Raw genomic sequence first — 18,211 nt, 5'->3', positions numbered from 1 at the left:
GTGCAGTCTATTCTTCAGAACCAGGGGTGGGGATTACCACCCCGTGTGAAGCAACTGAGGCTGCAGGCAAAAAACAAGCTTTTGGTGAAGGAAGCTCAGCCTATGTGCAGGATTATGTAAAAAAAAAAAAGCCCTGACCTGAAATCTCAGGTGGAGGAGGATGTGTCTGAAGAAATCCACGCCCCCCAATCCCTTCCAAGTGACATTTCCACAGTGCCCTAGGCTGACAGGAAATCAATGGCTCCAACATATACAAAGAAACCCAGTGAGCACAAAAGCTTTCTCATCAGTGTTTTCCCCTCAGCATGCCTGTTATACTCTCTGTAGAGCATATTGTTATGTATTTTTACTTCAGAAAACAAACATTAGAATCATTGGTATTTTAAGTATGCATGGGGTGTGTGTGTGTGCTAAAAAACAACACCCTACCTAAACCATATCAAGCAAAACCATTTTGCCAAGGCGTTTTATTCATGAAACATGAAGATAATGTAGGTAGCTTAGAGTAAACATCCCTGAGGGGAGATGTCATGGCCCTTCAAGTACGTGGCTGCCAAAATTCAGCTGGTTACAAGCCAGGTCTGTGCATGAACAACGCTGACAGGACACTCCAGGTTTGACACTTAGCCATCTGGACATGCTGAGACTCAACAGCTTGTTAGCTCAGAACCTTTATCAAATTCACCCTTCAAACAGGATTGCTAATGCATTTACTGGAATAGGCTGTGGCTCACCATAAGAGGAAGGGAGGAGGAGCCATTTTACAGGCTCATGGCCTTGCCTTGGAATGCTACTGTGGCACTGAGCCAAGTGGCATTGAAAAAGGGTCAGTAAAGTAACCAAAGCCCCCTTCTTACCACGTATTCGTCCTCATAGCCCTCCTCCTCGGCTTCACCGGTGTTTGGGTCACAGTCTTTGACGGTGAATTTCATCATACAGCTGAAAGTACATGCCACTGCAGAGAGGGCAAAAGTGAGCACAAATGGAAGTTAGGCCACTGTGAAATCAGCAGGTTAATTTTTATCCCTGTCTCTGCTCCTAGGCCCAACTCAGGTGAAGGCCTTTTTATTTTTTCAGTATTTTCCCACTATTTTAGATGCCAGGTGAAGACCTTATTATTTTCTCAGTATTTTAAGAATTTATGAACTTAATTTTTAACTTTGCTGTTTTAAATTTGTATTTTAAATCTGTATTAATTTCTACATTGCTGCTCGGTTTTATCCTAGTTGTGCTTTTATATTGCATTTTATACTATGCTTTTATACTGTTGTTTGTTTTAAATTTCGAATGGTTTTCATGGTTCTAATTATTGTAAACCACCCAGAGTGCTTTGGCTATTGGGCAATATAGAAATGCAATAAATAAACAAACAAACCCACCCATTGATTAAAAAGACATTGTTGGTCGTGAGGAGGACCTGCAAAATTAGCTCTGATTTTCCATCGAGACAGATTGTCCACAGACAGTCAGGTCAGATTAATTGATCAGCTTTTCTTTCCAGGTATACAAGGTTATGTATAGAAACCTTTATGGCTACAATGTATACACTGCAGTATTGGATCTAACGTTAGGTGAGTTTTAAAAAAATCAGCATCTATTTAGCATCTATAAAATGGGGATGGCTTGGAACTGTGAAAGAGTATGGGTTTATTGAGAAGTGGAGGAAAGATGAAGAAAGAGAATGTTCTTACCTGCTGTTGGGTCCTCTTCAGGCAACGCAATCAATGTGTAGCAAGTACCAGGCTGGTTGTACTGCAAGGTTTTGGCAGGTACGTAACGGATGACGACATATCCCTCCGTTGGCTCCATCTGCACAGTGACATTCTCCAGGATCTGATCGTTCAGGGTGTTTGTGCAGTCAAACTATCAGGGAAAATGGAAGTACATCGTAGCATGACATCAGTCCCAACAGCACGGAACAGGTTTTGCCCAGAGAATGCTGGTTATTGGGCAGATTAAAAATATAATAACTAAATAAATTACACTACAATCATTTCCCCCTTCCTCCTATGAGGAGCCCGTTTGTTCTAACAACCATTTGGCCAAAGGATTAATCTGCCTGCTATGCACAGTCTCACGGTGCTTCAAATTTACAAATCTAAAGGCATCTTCCAACAGTCTTCTTATGCTCTAAGAGTTTTACAGATGCACAGCTCAAGGCCACATTTAAGGAGATGTCTACAGGAGGCATTTTCCAGGGAACAGATACATTTCTTCACTGCCTGTTGGTGTCTGCACTGGTCCTGGGCTGGCCCTTCACCCAGCTGTGCTGCAGACTGGTGGAGATCCTGAGCCAACACAGCCACAAAGCCTGTTCCAACAAAGGCACAATCATAATAGGATGGCTTCCTGTGCCACATCATATCTGTTCCCTAGGCTGGCGTAACCTTAAGATATGTATGTCGTTACAGAAGGATGATGCATCTACCAGCTTCCAAGGTGTACACACATTTCACTAATGAAACAAAGTTGCATGCATTTCAGGCATCGAAAGTGTTTCTTAGCATTGTAATGTTAGATGTTACAACAACAAAAACCTTTTCCTATCATGCAGCTACCCTGTTTCCCCGAAAATAAGACAGTGTCTTATATTAATTTTTGCTCCCAATGATGCGCTAGGTCTTATTTTCAGGGGATGTCTTATTTTTCCATGAAGAAGAATACGGTACACATTTATTGTTGAACAAAAAAAAAGGTCTTATTTTCGGGGGGATGCCATATATATTACAGCGAGAGGCAAAACTGGAAGTAGGTCTTATTTTCGGGGGATGTCTTACTTTCGGGGAAACAGGGTATAAACAGGAACTTGGGCCTTGGTAGGTTGAATTACCTCCTGACATCATAGAGCAGTGATGCATGCAGTGATTCTTTTAATGCATTGAGCTAAGGGAAATTCTTCATGCCCAAGGCCTCTGGAAGGGATAACCCTAAATGAGTTCACTTCAGTCACTCTGCAGCTTCTCTTCCCGTTTCTATTGATGGCCAATGTTTTGGTCATTTCTCAGCTTCCTGCTGCTATTTTTGGTATTTTAACTCTGCCTGTCATTGGCCTGCAGCCCTGGAGAGCTTCTCTGAAACTGAATCTAGCCCCTGGGGCTGAAAGAGGTTTAGCGCCCTTGCACTATGGGATGGTTTGCACACAATGCTAAACTGTGGTTTAGGTTACATGCATGAGCCTCAGGGTTTGCACACTCCCCCCCCCCCCACACCCATCCATGAGATTGGAAGCTTTGGCTTCCATTTTCAACTAACCGTGGTTATATCCAAGCCTTAACTCTGGTTTAGAGCATCCTTCCACATCCTGATGCCCTCCAGCTATTATGTCTGGGAAAGTTGCAGTCCAACACATTTGGAGGGCACCAGGATTGGGGAGGCTGGTTTAAAGGTGCAACCCAACTTCAAATAGGCTCCTGGCTCATTTCACTTAAACTATAGTTAATACTAACCCTAGTTCTCGGTACAGACCAAATGAGTCATGGCAGTTAGCTGAAAAAAGAAGCAAAAACTTCCTCTTCACAGCTGCGCTGGAGGAGGAGAAGCAGAGAGAATGTCCAACACAGAGGCTCACCTAGGCTTGTTCCCATGGTTTAGCGTTATGTCCGAATGCAACATATGAATGAATACACTGCCACTCTATCCCCAGTGAAGCAAATGGAAGCAGAGCCATTCATTTATATTGACCTAAGTTCTAAGACTTCCCTACTGGGAATTTGACCACTACCATAGGCACTGTATCTATTAGAAGTTTATGGGTTGTATCCAATGGTAGTCTTACCTAGAGTAGACCCATTGAAATGAATAGGACTTAAGTTCATTATGGCTAACTTAAGCCCTATCCATTTCAATGGGTTTACTCTAGGTAAGACTATGATGGGATACAACCCTATTTGTACTAATGTCTTTTCAAGCACAATACCTACCTGGAACACCATGTGGTTGGTGAATGTGTGCTTGGTACAGTGGATCACATACTCTGTCTCCAATTCAGTAAGCGCCACTGGCTCAGAAGAAGATTTAAACAGCGGGCCAAGACCCCGGAACTCTGGAATAGCAGCTAGTTGCTCTAAAATAAGATTGAGAGCAAGTAAAGAAGAGGATTCCATTTATTGGCAGGGCATAACTTTTTTACACAAATGCAAGAAGGAAGAAAGATAGGATAGCAAGTTAAATCTATCCAGTACTTTACCCTTCTGTATATATGTGAGCAACTCTGCTTGTACATAATCTTTCTGGGCAAGTGTGCATGAGACTCCCCCCTCCCCCCATCCCACCCCCAATATGAGCTGGTCTCTATCTGCCAATTATTTTTCCTACCCTCATTGCATTCTGGCATTATAAATTCCCAAGGAATTGGGAATTTTGGCTGCTGTGAATGTAGGTGCTAGAAGTAAACATTGGTGTTTCCTATTGTGATGACAAAGAAAATATGAAAGAAGAGCGCTTTTCTGGGTATTCTCCTGCTTTGAGTTGGACACAGCTCCAGAAATGTCAGTGGAAACGCCGTCCCCCTTAAGTCTATTTAGTGGTACTGATTACAAGAGGGAATCTGAGCATGGGCCATTCTATTCTTTGGCCCACGGCACTTGTGATGACCCTGCTAATCTCCTAATCTGCCATTTAGACTAGAGGGGAGTAAATCAGTGTGCTGTTTCAATGCACCAGATAACTCCCCTCCCCACAAAAAATACTGAACTGGGAGAAGCCCAGAACTGTGGCAGCATTTTTGGTTATTATGTGCGGAAGGGTGCTCCCTCAAAATACTAGAACCTGGGGTCAACCCATGAAGCTGATTGGTGGGAGACTCAGGACAGATAAAAGGAAGTATTTCTTCACACAGCACATAGTTAAACTACGGAATTCACTACCACAAGACATGGTGATGGCCACCAATTTAGATGGCTTTAGAAGGGTGTTATAGAAATTTCTGGAGGAGAAGGTTATCAGTAGCTACTAGTCCTGATGGTTACATGCTACCTTCAACAGCAGAGGCAGCAAGCCTATGTACACCAGGAATATGGGCAGGAAGGTGCTGTTGCACCCACGTCCTGCTTGTGGGTTCCTGGTCAACAGCTTGTTGGCCACTGTATGAACAGAATGCTGGACTAGATGGACCTGTGGTCTGATCCAGCAGGACTCTTATGTTCTTATTTTGTTCCCAAATATATAGTGAAAGCATACCTTGGAATATTTCTTGTCGGGTTGCTGCAACTTTCTCTGGCTGCTTGACTGTTGAGATGGGAGCGTTTTCTGTTGAGGGGCAAGAAAAACACGGTAGAAATAATAGTTCACAAGCTTTTCTCCCTAAAGGTATGTTGTGGCAATTCAAAAGGGACTCGCTCAACCCTCTCACAGTGAAGCGGCATCTTATTTTGGATGCTCATTTAGAGAGAAAAAAAGGGGTGGGAGGAGGGAGAGCCAGATTTGGAACAAACAGCAGGTTTATTACAGTAATGCAAGGGGATGCTGCCAAAGTTTTAATCAGATGGCAGCGTGACGGGAAAAGAAAACTGTCCCAAACATCTAATAAGATGAAACTGAAGCAATTTGTAATATCACAGATGCTACTGCTGAAAGGGCCCCTATGAAATCCAAGCCGGGACATCTTGAAAGAGCAGAGAGAGCTGGATGGTCCCCAAGAACAATCCTGATGAGAAAGTTGCCCCTCTGTTATTTCTACAGTTACCTGTTCTTTGTTCAATGATGGGGGCAGTTGCCAAGGGAACCGACTTCAGATCAAAGGGTTTCTCAGAGGGCTCCAGAGTATACTGATGCAGCGCCCTCTCCAGGCCGGGAATGGATACCGTCAATCCTGCCAAAGACCAACCGTGACAAAGATCGCATCGACGGGAAACCCAAAGAGCTCTTTGCTGGCGTATAAATCAGAGCACAATTAACTCTCCACATCTGCTCTTCCATATGGCCTCGTCCAAAAAAAAAACTACTTAGAGAGCTTGGATTTTAGCCAATTTAATCCCCCACAACTTAACTGGGTCGCACGTCAAGCCACGAGCAACTTCCCACTGAGAATCTATCAAGAGGGACCAAACTGCTCGACAGCAGATCCGTTCCTGGTGATTGCCTGCATTTTGGGAGGAGGGGAGGGGGAGACATAACCCCAAAAGGGTACCTATGGAAATGACTCTACTCCCTAGCATAGCGTACAAACATCTGGCACACATCTGTTCCCATTTAGAGCTCAAACACAGAGGGGGGAGCGCAGAGAGGCTCTGCCATGCATCATTATACATCCTGCTCAGACAGCTTAATGCTACCACAGAGAAAGGGGGGGGGAATCTGAAAATCAGGATCAAATCCTCATCTGCCCTTCATGCTACGTTAAGCCTTCTCTACTGACCTAGAGACTTAAAAAAAAAAAAGCAGTAAATGTCAGGAAACTGAAAGAAGTCTTCCAGCCAGCAAACATTTAAAAACCACAGACTTTGCACTACCAGCTGTTGGTTAGGGGTGGGGGTGGAGGTGGGGTGAGGAAGAGAAATTAGGGGATCTATATTGCCTTTGTTCCTGTCCCTTGTTCCTAGTCAGCTTCTCCGTTAAAAAGGAAATGTACTGCTCTAGCCTGAAGATGCAAATTATGAGTTGACTGGAAGGTGAAAGCTGCCAGGCCGAGACGGAAAGATGTAGTGATAGCCACCAATTTGGATGGCTTTAAAAGGGGGTTGGATGAATTCCTGGAGGAGAAGGCTATCAATGGCTACTAGCCCTGATGGTTGTGTGCTATCTCCACTATCCAAGGCAGTAAGCCTGTGTGCACCAGTTGCTGGGGAACATGGGTGGGAGGGTGCTGTTGCGCCATGTCCTGTTTTGTTGGTCGACAGCTGGTTGGACACTGTATGAGCAGAGTGCTGGACTAGATGGACCCTTGGTCTGATCCTGCAGAGCTCTTATGTTCTTAAAGGGAAGCATCTGCATGCTGCTTTGGCAGGAACTGAGGAGGAAATTCAGGGTAAGGAGAGTTGAGAAGGGTAGTTGTTTGTTGGTGAGAGGCTAGGGAGAGGAGTTGAGAATTTTGCAAGGCAGCTATGCGGGTTCGGGTGATCAGTTAAAAATTCCGAGTTCCCTACGTCAGTCAAGGTTTCAAGTAGGGAAGCTATTCAGATGTAAGGTTTTCATTTCGGTCTGTCCAACTTACAGGATTGTGGGCAATTTTATACTAGTATCAAAGGTGTCCAGAGAACTTGGACTCGGGCAAACCACCCCAAGCAGCTTCTGAATCTAGCAACTTGAAAGTCATCTTTAAAAGGTCCCAGTCAAAATGTACGAGCATCGCACACACACACCTCATGAGCCACAATAGCACCAAAACATTTTACTGGAAAATCTGCAACACAATCTTCCGTGTATTTAAAGCTCCCTTAGATCAGGCCTGTTCCACCAGCAACTTCCTTTTAAAAGAAACCCAAAAAGCCACTGAACTGTATGTCAGTTACCATTCAGAATGTAGCCAGCGTTGAGGGCCTTTTGTTTCTGCTCCAAGACGCTCAGGTAGAACGTGGCCCTGTCTCTCACTTCATTGTCATCATCCATCACACACCTGAAATCAAAATCAGAGCATTCTGCTCAGCGGGAGGCATGTAAATTCACACGGACCCATCCAGAATACTAACCCAATCCAGCTGGTCAGGAAAGATGACCACATGCAGCACAGTGATGGGATCAGCAGGGTACGCGAAGCGCTAGCACTGACCGTCCCCCTTAAGGCTATTTAGTGTTACTGATTTAGAGTATTTAGAGGGAATCTGAGCATGGGCCGGTCTCGTCTTTGGCCCACGGCACTTGCGCTGACCCTGCTAATCTCCTAATCTGCCATTTAGACTAGAAGGCACTAGATCAGTGTGCTGTTTCAATGCACCAAATAACCCCTCTCCCCACAAAAGCCCTCCATCTGGAAGCAACCCAGAACCACTGCAGGATTTTTGGTTATTGTGATCAGGTCCCTGATTGTGTATCTCTATTCCAGATGGGATTATGCAGCTCGAGTAGAAAAGGCTTTTCAAAAATGATTCAACACAAAATTCACCTACAGAATTCTGGCGTTCACTACAGCTTTGATACACATAGTACTTCCATTGACGCTAAATGTTTACATTACAGACTTTTTTATTGGCATTTTCTCATTTTGAAACTTTATATTTGCCTTCCTCTGAATTGTGGTTTTGGGAATCTGCAAAGTGAGACATTTTTATTTCTAACACACACACACACACAAATAGCTTTGTACATTTTGTAAACTGATTCTATCCTCAAATCCGGCCAACTGAATTCCTGGTACTTCACTGCTTCCTGCTCTGCCACTTTGCCCCAAGGATAAGGATCCAAGAATCCTAGCCGCAATAATTGCTCTGATCAGCCAGATAGCTTTTCTGTGTCAGAAGGAACAGAGATCTATAAAGTTTGTGTGTTGCTTTTTTTGGGGGAAATCAGTTGTTCGTCTACATCATATTAAATTCCTACAGTCCGGATATTCAGAGAATTTCAGCTCAAATTGGCCCTGTCTGTTCACATAACAGCAGCAATAATGACAAAACCAGCTTTGGCCATGGAGTCTGCATGCCTGGCTCTTCTAGCAAGGTGTGTGGGGGGAAATGCCCTCCTTTCCTACGGAGAGTTCTTTGTACTGCTGGCTGCATGCTGCAGTACTGAACAAAGAAAGAATGGTCATGTCCTCAAATGTTTGGGGTGACCCTCCTGAAATGTGCCACAGGACCATAACGTACCTCTTCAGCAACACTAGGATGCTTGGTAGCATCTCTTCATTCTGAGCCCCAAATTTGGCCAGAGCACTCACAGCACCTGCAAACAAGAAGGAAAAGAAAGGAAAAGGAAAGGGGGGAAGGGGGGGTCATCAGTTTGAGAAGATGGCCTGGGACGATCCTGAGAAGTTTGTCTTTATCATCTATTTGGCCGTTTACATATAATGTTGCTATAGTCAAGTACGGGTTAGGAAAACTGTCACAGAATTGTCCCAGGACCAGATGGATTCTAGTGATCATCTAAAAAGTGAACACAATGGAATTATATTTAAGGATCTAAACTGTTCCTTGCAGCTGATAACCTACATCTGATTGAGAGGATATTTGCATTCCATCCAATGGATGGTGGTACTTTAAGAATGCAGGAAGAGCCACGCTGGATCAGAGCAAGGGTCCATCTCCTCCAGCATTCTGTTCCCACAGCTGCCTCTGGGAAACCCATAAGAAGGCCATGCTTTCTTTATGGACAAGCATTCAGAAGGAATCAAGCAGAATCCCCGTTTTAAAATGTGACCCCAAGTCTCGAGTGGTTCCATCCTAAATTTGATTTTGAGTTTGATTATCTCAAAGAGCATGAAGGGGAGGGGCTGCAGCTCAGTGGTAAAAGACTGCAACCTGGGTGCAGAAGAACCCAGGTTGGATCCCAGGTGTCTTCTGGTATGGCTGGGAAAGATCCCTGTCTGAAACCCTGGAGACCACATGGCAACATCCAAGGCAGCAAGCCTATAAACACCAGTTGCTGGGGAACATAGGTGGGAGGATGCTGCTGCACCCATGTCCTGCTTGTGGGTTCCTGGTTGACAGCTGGTTGGCCACTGTGTGAACAGAGTGCTGGACTAGATGGACCCTTGGTCTGATCCAGCAGGGCTCTGCTTATGTTCTTTTGTAGACGGAGCAACTATCTGTATAATCATAGAATAGTAAAGTTGGAAGGGGCCTATGAGGCCATCGAGTCCAACCCCCTGCTCAATGCAGGAATCCACCTTAAAGCATCCCTGACAAATGGTTGTCCAGCTGCCTCTTGAATGCCTCTAGTGTGGGAGAGCCCACGACCTCCCTAGGTAACTGGTTCCATTGTCATACTGCTTTAACAGTCAGGAATTTTTTTCCTGATGTCCAGCTGGAATCTGGCTTCCTATAACTTGAGCCCATTATTCCGTGTCCTGCACTCTGGGAGGATCAAGAAGAGATCCTGGCCCTCCTCTGTGTGACAACCTTTCAAGTATTTGAAGAGTGCTATCATGTCTCCCCTCAGCCTTCTCTTCTCCTGGCTAAACATGCCCAGTTCTTTCAGGCTCTCCTCATAAGGCTTTGTTTCCCAACCCCTGATCAACCTCGTTGCCCTCCTCTGAACCCCCTCCAGCTTGTCTGCATCCTTCTTAAAGAGTGGTGCCCAGAACTGGATGCAATACTCAAGATGAGGTCTAATCAGTGCTGAATAGAGGGGAACCAGTACTTCATGTGATTTGGAAGCTATAAGGCAGCTTCATGGGTATGCTCTTCTAGTCCATGTACCTGCCCGGACTTCCTCGTGTTCCAAGACAACTCGGTTGTAAATGAAGCGGATATATTTTGAAGGGTTGTTGGTCTTGGGCCCTTCCTGGCCCAGCAGGTGGAGGATACGGGTAGCCAGGACGGTGAACTCGCAGTCCTCAATGAACTCGCAGAGGTGGGAGAGGCCAGTTTCTTTGCTCTCAGAGTTCTCCTCAATGATGCCAATGATGCATTCAACAATGGCTCGTTTGTAATCAAAGCCACCCTAGGCGGGAACGCAAACAGATCAGTCAAAAAACTGAAGAGGGGATGGGTGTGTGTGTGTGTGTGTGTGTGTATTTTTACTGGGACTTCTTTAAAAAGGAAATCTGCTCAAGAACAATGAATTGTTACCTGCATCTCAGAGCAAGTAGAGTAGCAAGGCACTCACTTGCCTGCATGCTTAGCGAAGACCCTGAGACCCTGAAGTGTGGTCCATGCTTGAAGTTATGGCCAGTTTGAATCATCTGTCCTGAAGCTTTTAGGTTTCCATTAGGCTTGAAACGGAATGGGAAGGAACTTTAAAACCAGAATTCTCCAGAACGCCTCTGAAAATGTTCTGTTCTGTTCTGACAGACTTTGTGTGGGAGGAATGATAATAATTCTGCCTATATAGGCTTAATATCATCCAAATCTGAAGGCTTTTTTTGGCCAGAAAGCAATATAATAGCTGGTGTGTGTGGGGAGGAATCATTGGAGGCTGGGTAATAAAGCTGGGTATTGCATCAGATTTAAAAAGAAAAAAAATCTCAGGAATGCTCTAGACAAATAATGGACTGCTGTCTGTGCTTATCAAAACGCTTAAGAGGAATCTCAGATCCCTTCACATCACTGGCAAAGGAAATGACAAACACATTTCAGGTTGACAACAAGATGCACAACAGTAGATTTTCAGGCACAAATGGCCGGGACAGCCAACAACTGGCTGGGAGCTCATGTCCACTCTACAAGCGATGGTGGAGACAGAAGGAAACTAGGACAGGTGAAGGCTGGTGGTTCCAAAGTCAGTGGGGCAGTGAATCTGCTCTGGATTTTAGTCAGAACCCTTAGGAAGCTACCCAAGTTGCTGAACCTATTTTGGGGTGGGTGGGAATTGGGTTCAACACCTTGGAGAGCTGCTTTAGTGTGGAGCAGATTCACCGCCCGACTGACACTGGAGCCATCAGCCTCCACTGACCAGGACTCTTGACTCCTTGATAAGAGCCAGGGCTCTTGCACTGGATATTAAGGCTGCCTGTATCAACCTGGAGGAGGAGATGGAGTTCCAGGGAAAGGCCCAGCAGCCCATGACTTCAAGTTCTAATAGGGGCGGAATGAAGTAACATTTGCTCACTCCCACTACACAGTTTTCCCTGAATGCCTTCATGTGTGGGGGCAGCGTTGCTGGAGGGAGCAGGAAATCCTCACAAGGTCTTCTTAGGAATTGGGGTCAGCATGTTCTGAATGGCAGAGGGGAAAGTGTTCCGTTATCAGACACTGGCTGTAGGGAAGTCTCATCTAAAATATAGCCACATAGGATGAATGTTAAAAAGACTCAATATGTACCAAGAAACGCCCTAGAAAACCCGTCGTCATTCTACACCATGCTACGCGTTAACTCACTGTGTCCATTAAAAGGAGTGTACAGTATAAACATTAATACTTTTCTTTAGGAAATAGATGCCAGGTTTGGGCTAACATTGACAAACAGGTACCATGTCTGTAGTAGGTACAGGTGTGCACCGACACCCCGCTTCGACCTGGAGCCCGATTTGGCACTTCAGAAAACGGCCCGCTTCTGCTCGGACCGATTCGGAGTTGGTCCGCTTCGACTCGGTACCGAATCCAAGTCGAGGTTTGGAAAACCAAGGCTTCGTGCTTCCCATTGACTATCATGGGAAATCAAAAAACGGCTATAACTATTTCCCTCTTGCTCAGAACTGGATTATAACTGAAGGCATAGTAGCCCCTTATGCCTGGCCAGAGTCAGAAAAATACATGCAGGGTTTTTTTGTGCTATGCATCTTTATGGATGGTTTTATTTTTAAGGGAATTGCCGATAACTTTATTTCTTAGTAGAATTGGATGAAAACTGGAGGGAAAGGTGCCCCTTCTGAGGGGACTGAGGCTGTGGAATTTCAGAACAATGGCCATAGAGGGTTTTTTTTGTGTGTGTGCAAGACCAACCTTGACATTTTTCTCCAAAAAATGAAAGGCTTATCCCACTAGGCTACCCATGGACCATTGTTTTGAAAATTACAGACAGCCTAGGGGTGATCCTAAGTAAGAAACCTGCAAAGTTTCAGAAGGATAAGTGGATGGTTCATGTGGAAAGGGAGTTGCGCATTTATGGGGGAGGGAGAGATTCACTTTCCCTTCCTTCCCTGCCAAGCCCCAATCCTTTGGTCAATTTGTATGAAAATGGCACGCATCATAGTGGCAAGACACTGCAAGATTCAGAATGATAGGTGCACAGGATAGGGAGTTATGGTGCTTAAACACCAGTTTAAAGCTTGTTTCGTGGCACTGGAAGAATGGCCGACTCACAGTCCCATTCTTGCCCTCCCACAAAGCACACTGATTGGAGCTCCTGGTAAAACATGTCCGAATCCAGTGTATATTCCTAGTACTGGCATGCTTGCTGTGAGCGGAGGAAGCTTTACATTTCAGCATTTTGACTGTTAAGTACAGTTGCATTAAACACACCCTTCTGAGGGGACAGGCCCTGTTCAGAAGACACCTTAGACCATGGCTGTAACCACGGTGAATAAGGCAAAACCCCTTATTCACTGTGGTTAAAGCTGTGGTTTAAGGTGTCTTCTGAACAGGGCCACAGACTTCCAATTTGGGTTGTAAGAATCCCAGAACAAACAATGCCCCAAGTCAATAAAAATGACAACATCCCGGATATCTGGGCTTACCTCCTCACGGAGCATGGTGAAGAGGAAGTTCATGAGGATTGCATGCTTGCGTGGATACTTCTGACAGAGGGCACTGATGGCCTGTACCACGACAACCTAGACAGGATTTGGGGATTTAGACAAGCACACTGAATAATGGGAATCTTGTCTCATATCAGCCCTCCACCCCATGTCCCACTACGTGAAGCTCAATAAAGTCCCAACACAAATTCTTTCCATGCCTTGAACTCGTCCGAGATTTCAGACATAAAGGAGGAGATCTGCTTCATGAGCCGGTCAATGCTACTCTCACTGCCAGTTTTCAGCAGGGTTGTGATGGCCAGCGTAGCGATGCTGCGGTTGGAGTCCGTCACCAGGTTCTCCAAGTCCAGGTTACAAGCAGTCACTGCAGACGGATGCTTCATAGCAACCTAGTGGAGAAGAACAGAAAGTAGAATTAATTCCAAGTAGCCTGGTGACCTTGCAAGCTTGGATTACCAATACATGAACACCTGGAGAGCATTCACAAGTCCAGCGCAATCAGCCAGGTCACACCTAACATCTCTGGCTTAATAAACCACTAAGCATATCTTAGACATGCCAGGCCTGCATTACCCACACCTTGCTTGCTCTTGTCACAGGCCGGCTTCAGTTTATCAATCCTGGTTTCTTTAAACCACAGTTCTCCCATTATATCTGAGATGAAGGAACTGTAGTTTAATATCAGATTACTAGCCAGGATCTTCAACTAATATTAGACCGCAGTTTACATTTCAGACACAATGATGAACTCTGGGTTAATTTAATCAGGATTGCAGTACCAAACCCAGTGGGAAACGGAGGGACGCAGGAGAAGCGTGTGGGTCCTGTGCTAGTCCCTAGCATTCTAAACCACAGTTGCTGGGATCGTTACATCCAAAAAGGCCCAATATCAATCATGGATGTAGTAGAAAGCCAGAGGCCAATAGTACACTTGCCTATATTTGCCATGGCTCACATCCATCTTACTACTAGGCAGACATGAGCCAGAATACTAAAAAAGCAAAATCCAGGCTTGTTACCCAGCTCCAATTACAATCAGGCATTGCAAGAATAGCCTATGCATCTTTCTACATGAAATACAGAGGTTATCTTGTCTTTACCTGGAAGAAAAAGACAGGATAGCCAAGCAGACATAGTAGATTGGGGGGGGGAATCAAGTATCACCCATTGCCTAGGAATGAGGTGCTATGCCTTGAGGTGAGATTCAAAGAAAAATCTCACAGGCCTGTTTTCATTTTCCCATGCCTTCAGATCTCAGTCAAATATAGTGTGGATAGAATGAAATACGTATCGCAAGACTCTTAGCGGACATAAACAAATCGCATACTGGATTTCCAGTTCTTTGAAACATTCTTCAGACTCTCTCAAATCTGCAGCACATTTCTAACAACTAAAGCTGGTTCATCAGGAGAGCTGGTCAGTGGCTAGGGTAGGGGTGGGCAACTCTGGAGTTCCAAGGACTACTTTCCACCACCTGGACACCCCGGGGGGGGGGCATACTCCTGCTGCTGCCCCCGTACCGCCAAAATTAGCTTGTCTTCAAGCTAAAGTTGTCCGTTTTCATCTTGTTTGAGTGGCAAACCACCAATTTTGCCCATGGCCACAACGTTATTGATGGGGGCCACAATAGAGACCAGGGGGCTGAACACAGCATGCAGAAATAGAGTGTTAGGCTTGGATATGGGAAAGCTCACTGAAAAGCCCTGGGCAAGTCGCAAGATGTCAAGCTACTCTCCATCACTGGTGGTTATGAGACTAAAATGCCACTCTAGCTCTTTCAACACAAGGGTAATAAAAAAATCAGCATTTGCCAACGCTAATTCAGTTGCATCCAGATGTCAAAACCATCCAAGCCCGCTACAAAAAGCCACAACTATATGAATTCTGACCTTTCCAAGGCAAAATCTCAAGCTAGCAATTCCTCCTCCACCTCCTCCTCTCACCAAGTTTTCCTCCATGAAGTTTGGATTGTAACCCTGGCATGCTTAACTCTTAGTTTGCAAGACAACAGATGACTCTCACTACAAGTTGCTCCTTTTGTCCCAAGTCCTTCCCTCCTAATCTCAGCATGGAGGCTGATTGGGATTATTTGATCCTCCTTACCTTGTTGAGGGTTCGAACTGCTGCATAACGAAGGGCTGCTTTGGGCGAACTGCAGAACAGCTGCAACACTGTCGAAAACAAACATCAGTTTTATTAGCAATGATTCAGAGTCACTGGAACAGCCTGGCTAAAAGGGAAAGCACTGGGAAAGCAGGTTTCTCTCATTCACAGAGAACTAGAAGATATCACTAGTTTATAAACTGTAGCCCAGGGGTGGGCAGAACGTAGGTCTCCAGATGTTTGGGACTTCAACTCTCAGAAGCCCCTGTCATCACGGCCTATGGCCAGGAATGCTGGGAGTTGAAGTTCAAAATACCTGGAGATCTATTTTCTGCCCACACCTCCTGTAGCCTTCCCCAACCTGGTGCCCTGCAGATATCTTAGACTAATTGCCAGTTGGCTGAGATTTATGGGCGTTGCACTCCAACATATTTGGAATGTGCCAGGTTGGGAAAGGCTGATGTACTGCCTTTCCCAGCAGTTTCTAAGCTACTTGTTGGAGATTACAAGACATTCTCCAGATCTGAGCTTGCTTCATCCTCTCGCTTAAGCCTCTTTCCCCTTTTGCTACTTAACCTGGATTTTTCTTCCACTTAAAGTGCCACTCCATGTCATTGTGATCACCAGGCAGTGGCATTTGTGTTGCACATTCTTCCCCAGAGCCCAAATGCACCAGTTCAAGCCACTGCACCTGAACGTCACTCTGCAATCCAGGCCTGTCTCAGGACACGCAGCAAGAAACAACATGTTTGGCAATCCTGCACCTGAATATGGTAGGGAAGTCCCTTTTGCTGACAGCAACACTTTTGTTTTAGCGTCAGTCAACCAAACCAACACATGCCAAGTCAACCAGCGAACTGACAAAACACAAAGGAGAGAGTCCCCTAACCAACAGGAAAACCATAGACAAAGGCTCAGTTCAGACAACAAGTTAGTCAATGCAGTGTGAAAACTCCACTCAACAGTTGAGTTTTTACAGAGTACTCCCCACACATGTTCTAACTTCACCATTGTGTGACTGTGGGCTACCGTGGAGTTGGGTAAAATCCATTGCAACATTTGATTGACAGTTCCTCCACCTTCTCTCTTCCCCCAGTCCTCCTGATGGTATCCCATCAGCCATTGCTGCAAAAAACCAATCCTGGTGGCTATCCTAGAGCGGCACTCTTTCCTTTCACCGCGCTTGCCAGGGAACTCTGTAACCAGTGGGAAAAGTCAACTCAACGCAATGGAAAACTCCACAGAGCCCTCCACACAACACGCAACACAACGGTTGTGCAGGAACTCTCCTCTGCACAGTGTGGATATTCAGCGCGGAGTGTTTCCCAAAAGAACCTCCACCATGGGGTGGAGTTTTCTCACAAGACAACACATTTCTCAACAGTGGTGTAAAAACTCCACCATGGAGTTCTAAAATCACTGTTGAGAAATATTTTGTCAATGGAACCTGTAGCAAATTAGTAAAGTGAGTATTAAAGTATTAGAAAACAACAATGCAATATATTACAATGATGCATGAAAACCTTGTAAAAATAACCAGGCTGTAGCCAAAAAGCAGTACTGCAAGCTACACATATGCTCTGAATCCAAAAGTGGGCTGGGTCTGAGATGACGAGATCTCAAGATTATATCCCATTCCTTGTTTCATCAGAACCTTTAAGGAAGCTCCCCACCACCACCATGTTTTTCATCCATCATTATAATAGAGTCAAGCAAGCGTTTTGAGTCTGCAGGCACTTTGAGGAATTTGCGGAAACTATCGTGAGCGCCTCCACAAAATAGATGCCATGAGAAGCATACGTGTAGCTAATTACAAAGGACAAGTAACTTCCCAAAATGACTTGTACAAGGCAGAGGTTAGGTCTGATCCACAACACACTAAACATCTCCTTGGAACCCAAAGTTATGAGTATGAACAGATATCTTTTTCATCTTTTTTTCTCTTCTCTGCCAGCCAATTCATTCCTGCCACCTCTCTATCTCTCTCACTTTGGACCCATAGATGTAGTCTGTCTCGCACATATACAGACTTGCCCCTATCCATCTGCTCTCTCTCAATCACTTCATCTCTCCCTCCCATTTTCATTTCCTAAGAATGTCTCTGAGCCCCATCATATACCCCAGAAGACTTCATGGGAAGTGAAAATGACAGCAGCTGGAGGCCCTCACTTTGCTTTGAAGCGATCCCAGCGGCACATCCCTGTTGTAACATATTGTATTGTCATTTTCTAAGTCAACCAGCAAACCCCAAGAAACCATTCCAAAGCAAAGGAATTACCAGACACAGCGGGTGCAAGCTCTTTGGCCGTGCAGCTGGGCAGGTTGACAATGGCAGATGCAGCTTCATAGACCACCATCTCATGCTTGCTCCTTAAGCAGCTCTCGATGAAATCAAACAGGGGGCTGTCACGACTACTCAAAGAGAAGAAGAGGAATCAGTCTCACACTCGATTTTAGTCAAGTCAGTCAATTTTATTATATATAACCAGAGGTTCTTAAAATTTTGCCAGAAAAAGAGACAATCACTCTCTCTCTCTCACACACACACACACACTGAACACACCAATCAGATCAATTCATTATATGCAAAGCTTAAAGCAACAGTTTTTAGGACCATCGCTCTAATTTTTTTTTTGGCAGCCACAGCAAATAAAGCTACTTGACTGGTTACACATAAAGATCTGTATCTACAAGTAGTTTACACATTTGCTCAAGCGAAGTTCTATCAGACATTCCTCCCAACAAAGGTGCAAGAAAACTTTTCCTGGGAGCAGAGAACAGTTCACAGAGGATGAATCATATTGTCTGTTTGTGAGGCCCCAAGGGATATAAAACCTCGATGACTGGCCACTAGAAGAGGAAACAGAGTCCACTGAGAAGTGC

At 45.1% G+C, this 18,211-nt stretch overlaps 1 protein-coding gene across 2 annotated transcripts in view; it reads right to left on the bottom strand.

The window, feature by feature from the left end:
* COPG1 (COPI coat complex subunit gamma 1) overlaps nt 1–18,211 on the bottom strand; it is a 35,836-nt gene that overhangs the window by 8,114 nt on the left and 9,511 nt on the right. The window contains exons 10-22 of one of the 2 annotated variants that reach the window (XM_063121346.1): nt 17,607–17,740; nt 15,329–15,396; nt 13,426–13,614; nt 13,205–13,300; nt 11,999–12,172; nt 10,287–10,530; nt 8,736–8,811; nt 7,449–7,552; nt 5,684–5,809; nt 5,179–5,247; nt 3,921–4,063; nt 1,692–1,863; nt 858–955 (exon numbers count right to left, since the gene is read on the bottom strand). In XM_063121346.1, the coding sequence (XP_062977416.1) occupies nt 858–955; nt 1,692–1,863; nt 3,921–4,063; nt 5,179–5,247; nt 5,684–5,809; nt 7,449–7,552; nt 8,736–8,811; nt 10,287–10,530; nt 11,999–12,172; nt 13,205–13,300; nt 13,426–13,614; nt 15,329–15,396; nt 17,607–17,740 (1,693 nt within the window). The remainder of the gene's footprint in view (nt 1–857; nt 956–1,691; nt 1,864–3,920; nt 4,064–5,178; nt 5,248–5,683; nt 5,810–7,448; nt 7,553–8,735; nt 8,812–10,286; nt 10,531–11,998; nt 12,173–13,204; nt 13,301–13,425; nt 13,615–15,328; nt 15,397–17,606; nt 17,741–18,211) is intronic. The other variant, XM_063121347.1, reaches the window with a different exon arrangement.

The sequence above is a fragment of the Elgaria multicarinata genome, chromosome 3 (genome assembly GCF_023053635.1).
Source record: "Elgaria multicarinata webbii isolate HBS135686 ecotype San Diego chromosome 3, rElgMul1.1.pri, whole genome shotgun sequence".
In the NCBI taxonomy this organism is placed as follows: domain Eukaryota; kingdom Metazoa; phylum Chordata; class Lepidosauria; order Squamata; family Anguidae; genus Elgaria; species Elgaria multicarinata.
This window is presented reverse-complemented; position numbering and strand designations above follow the sequence as displayed.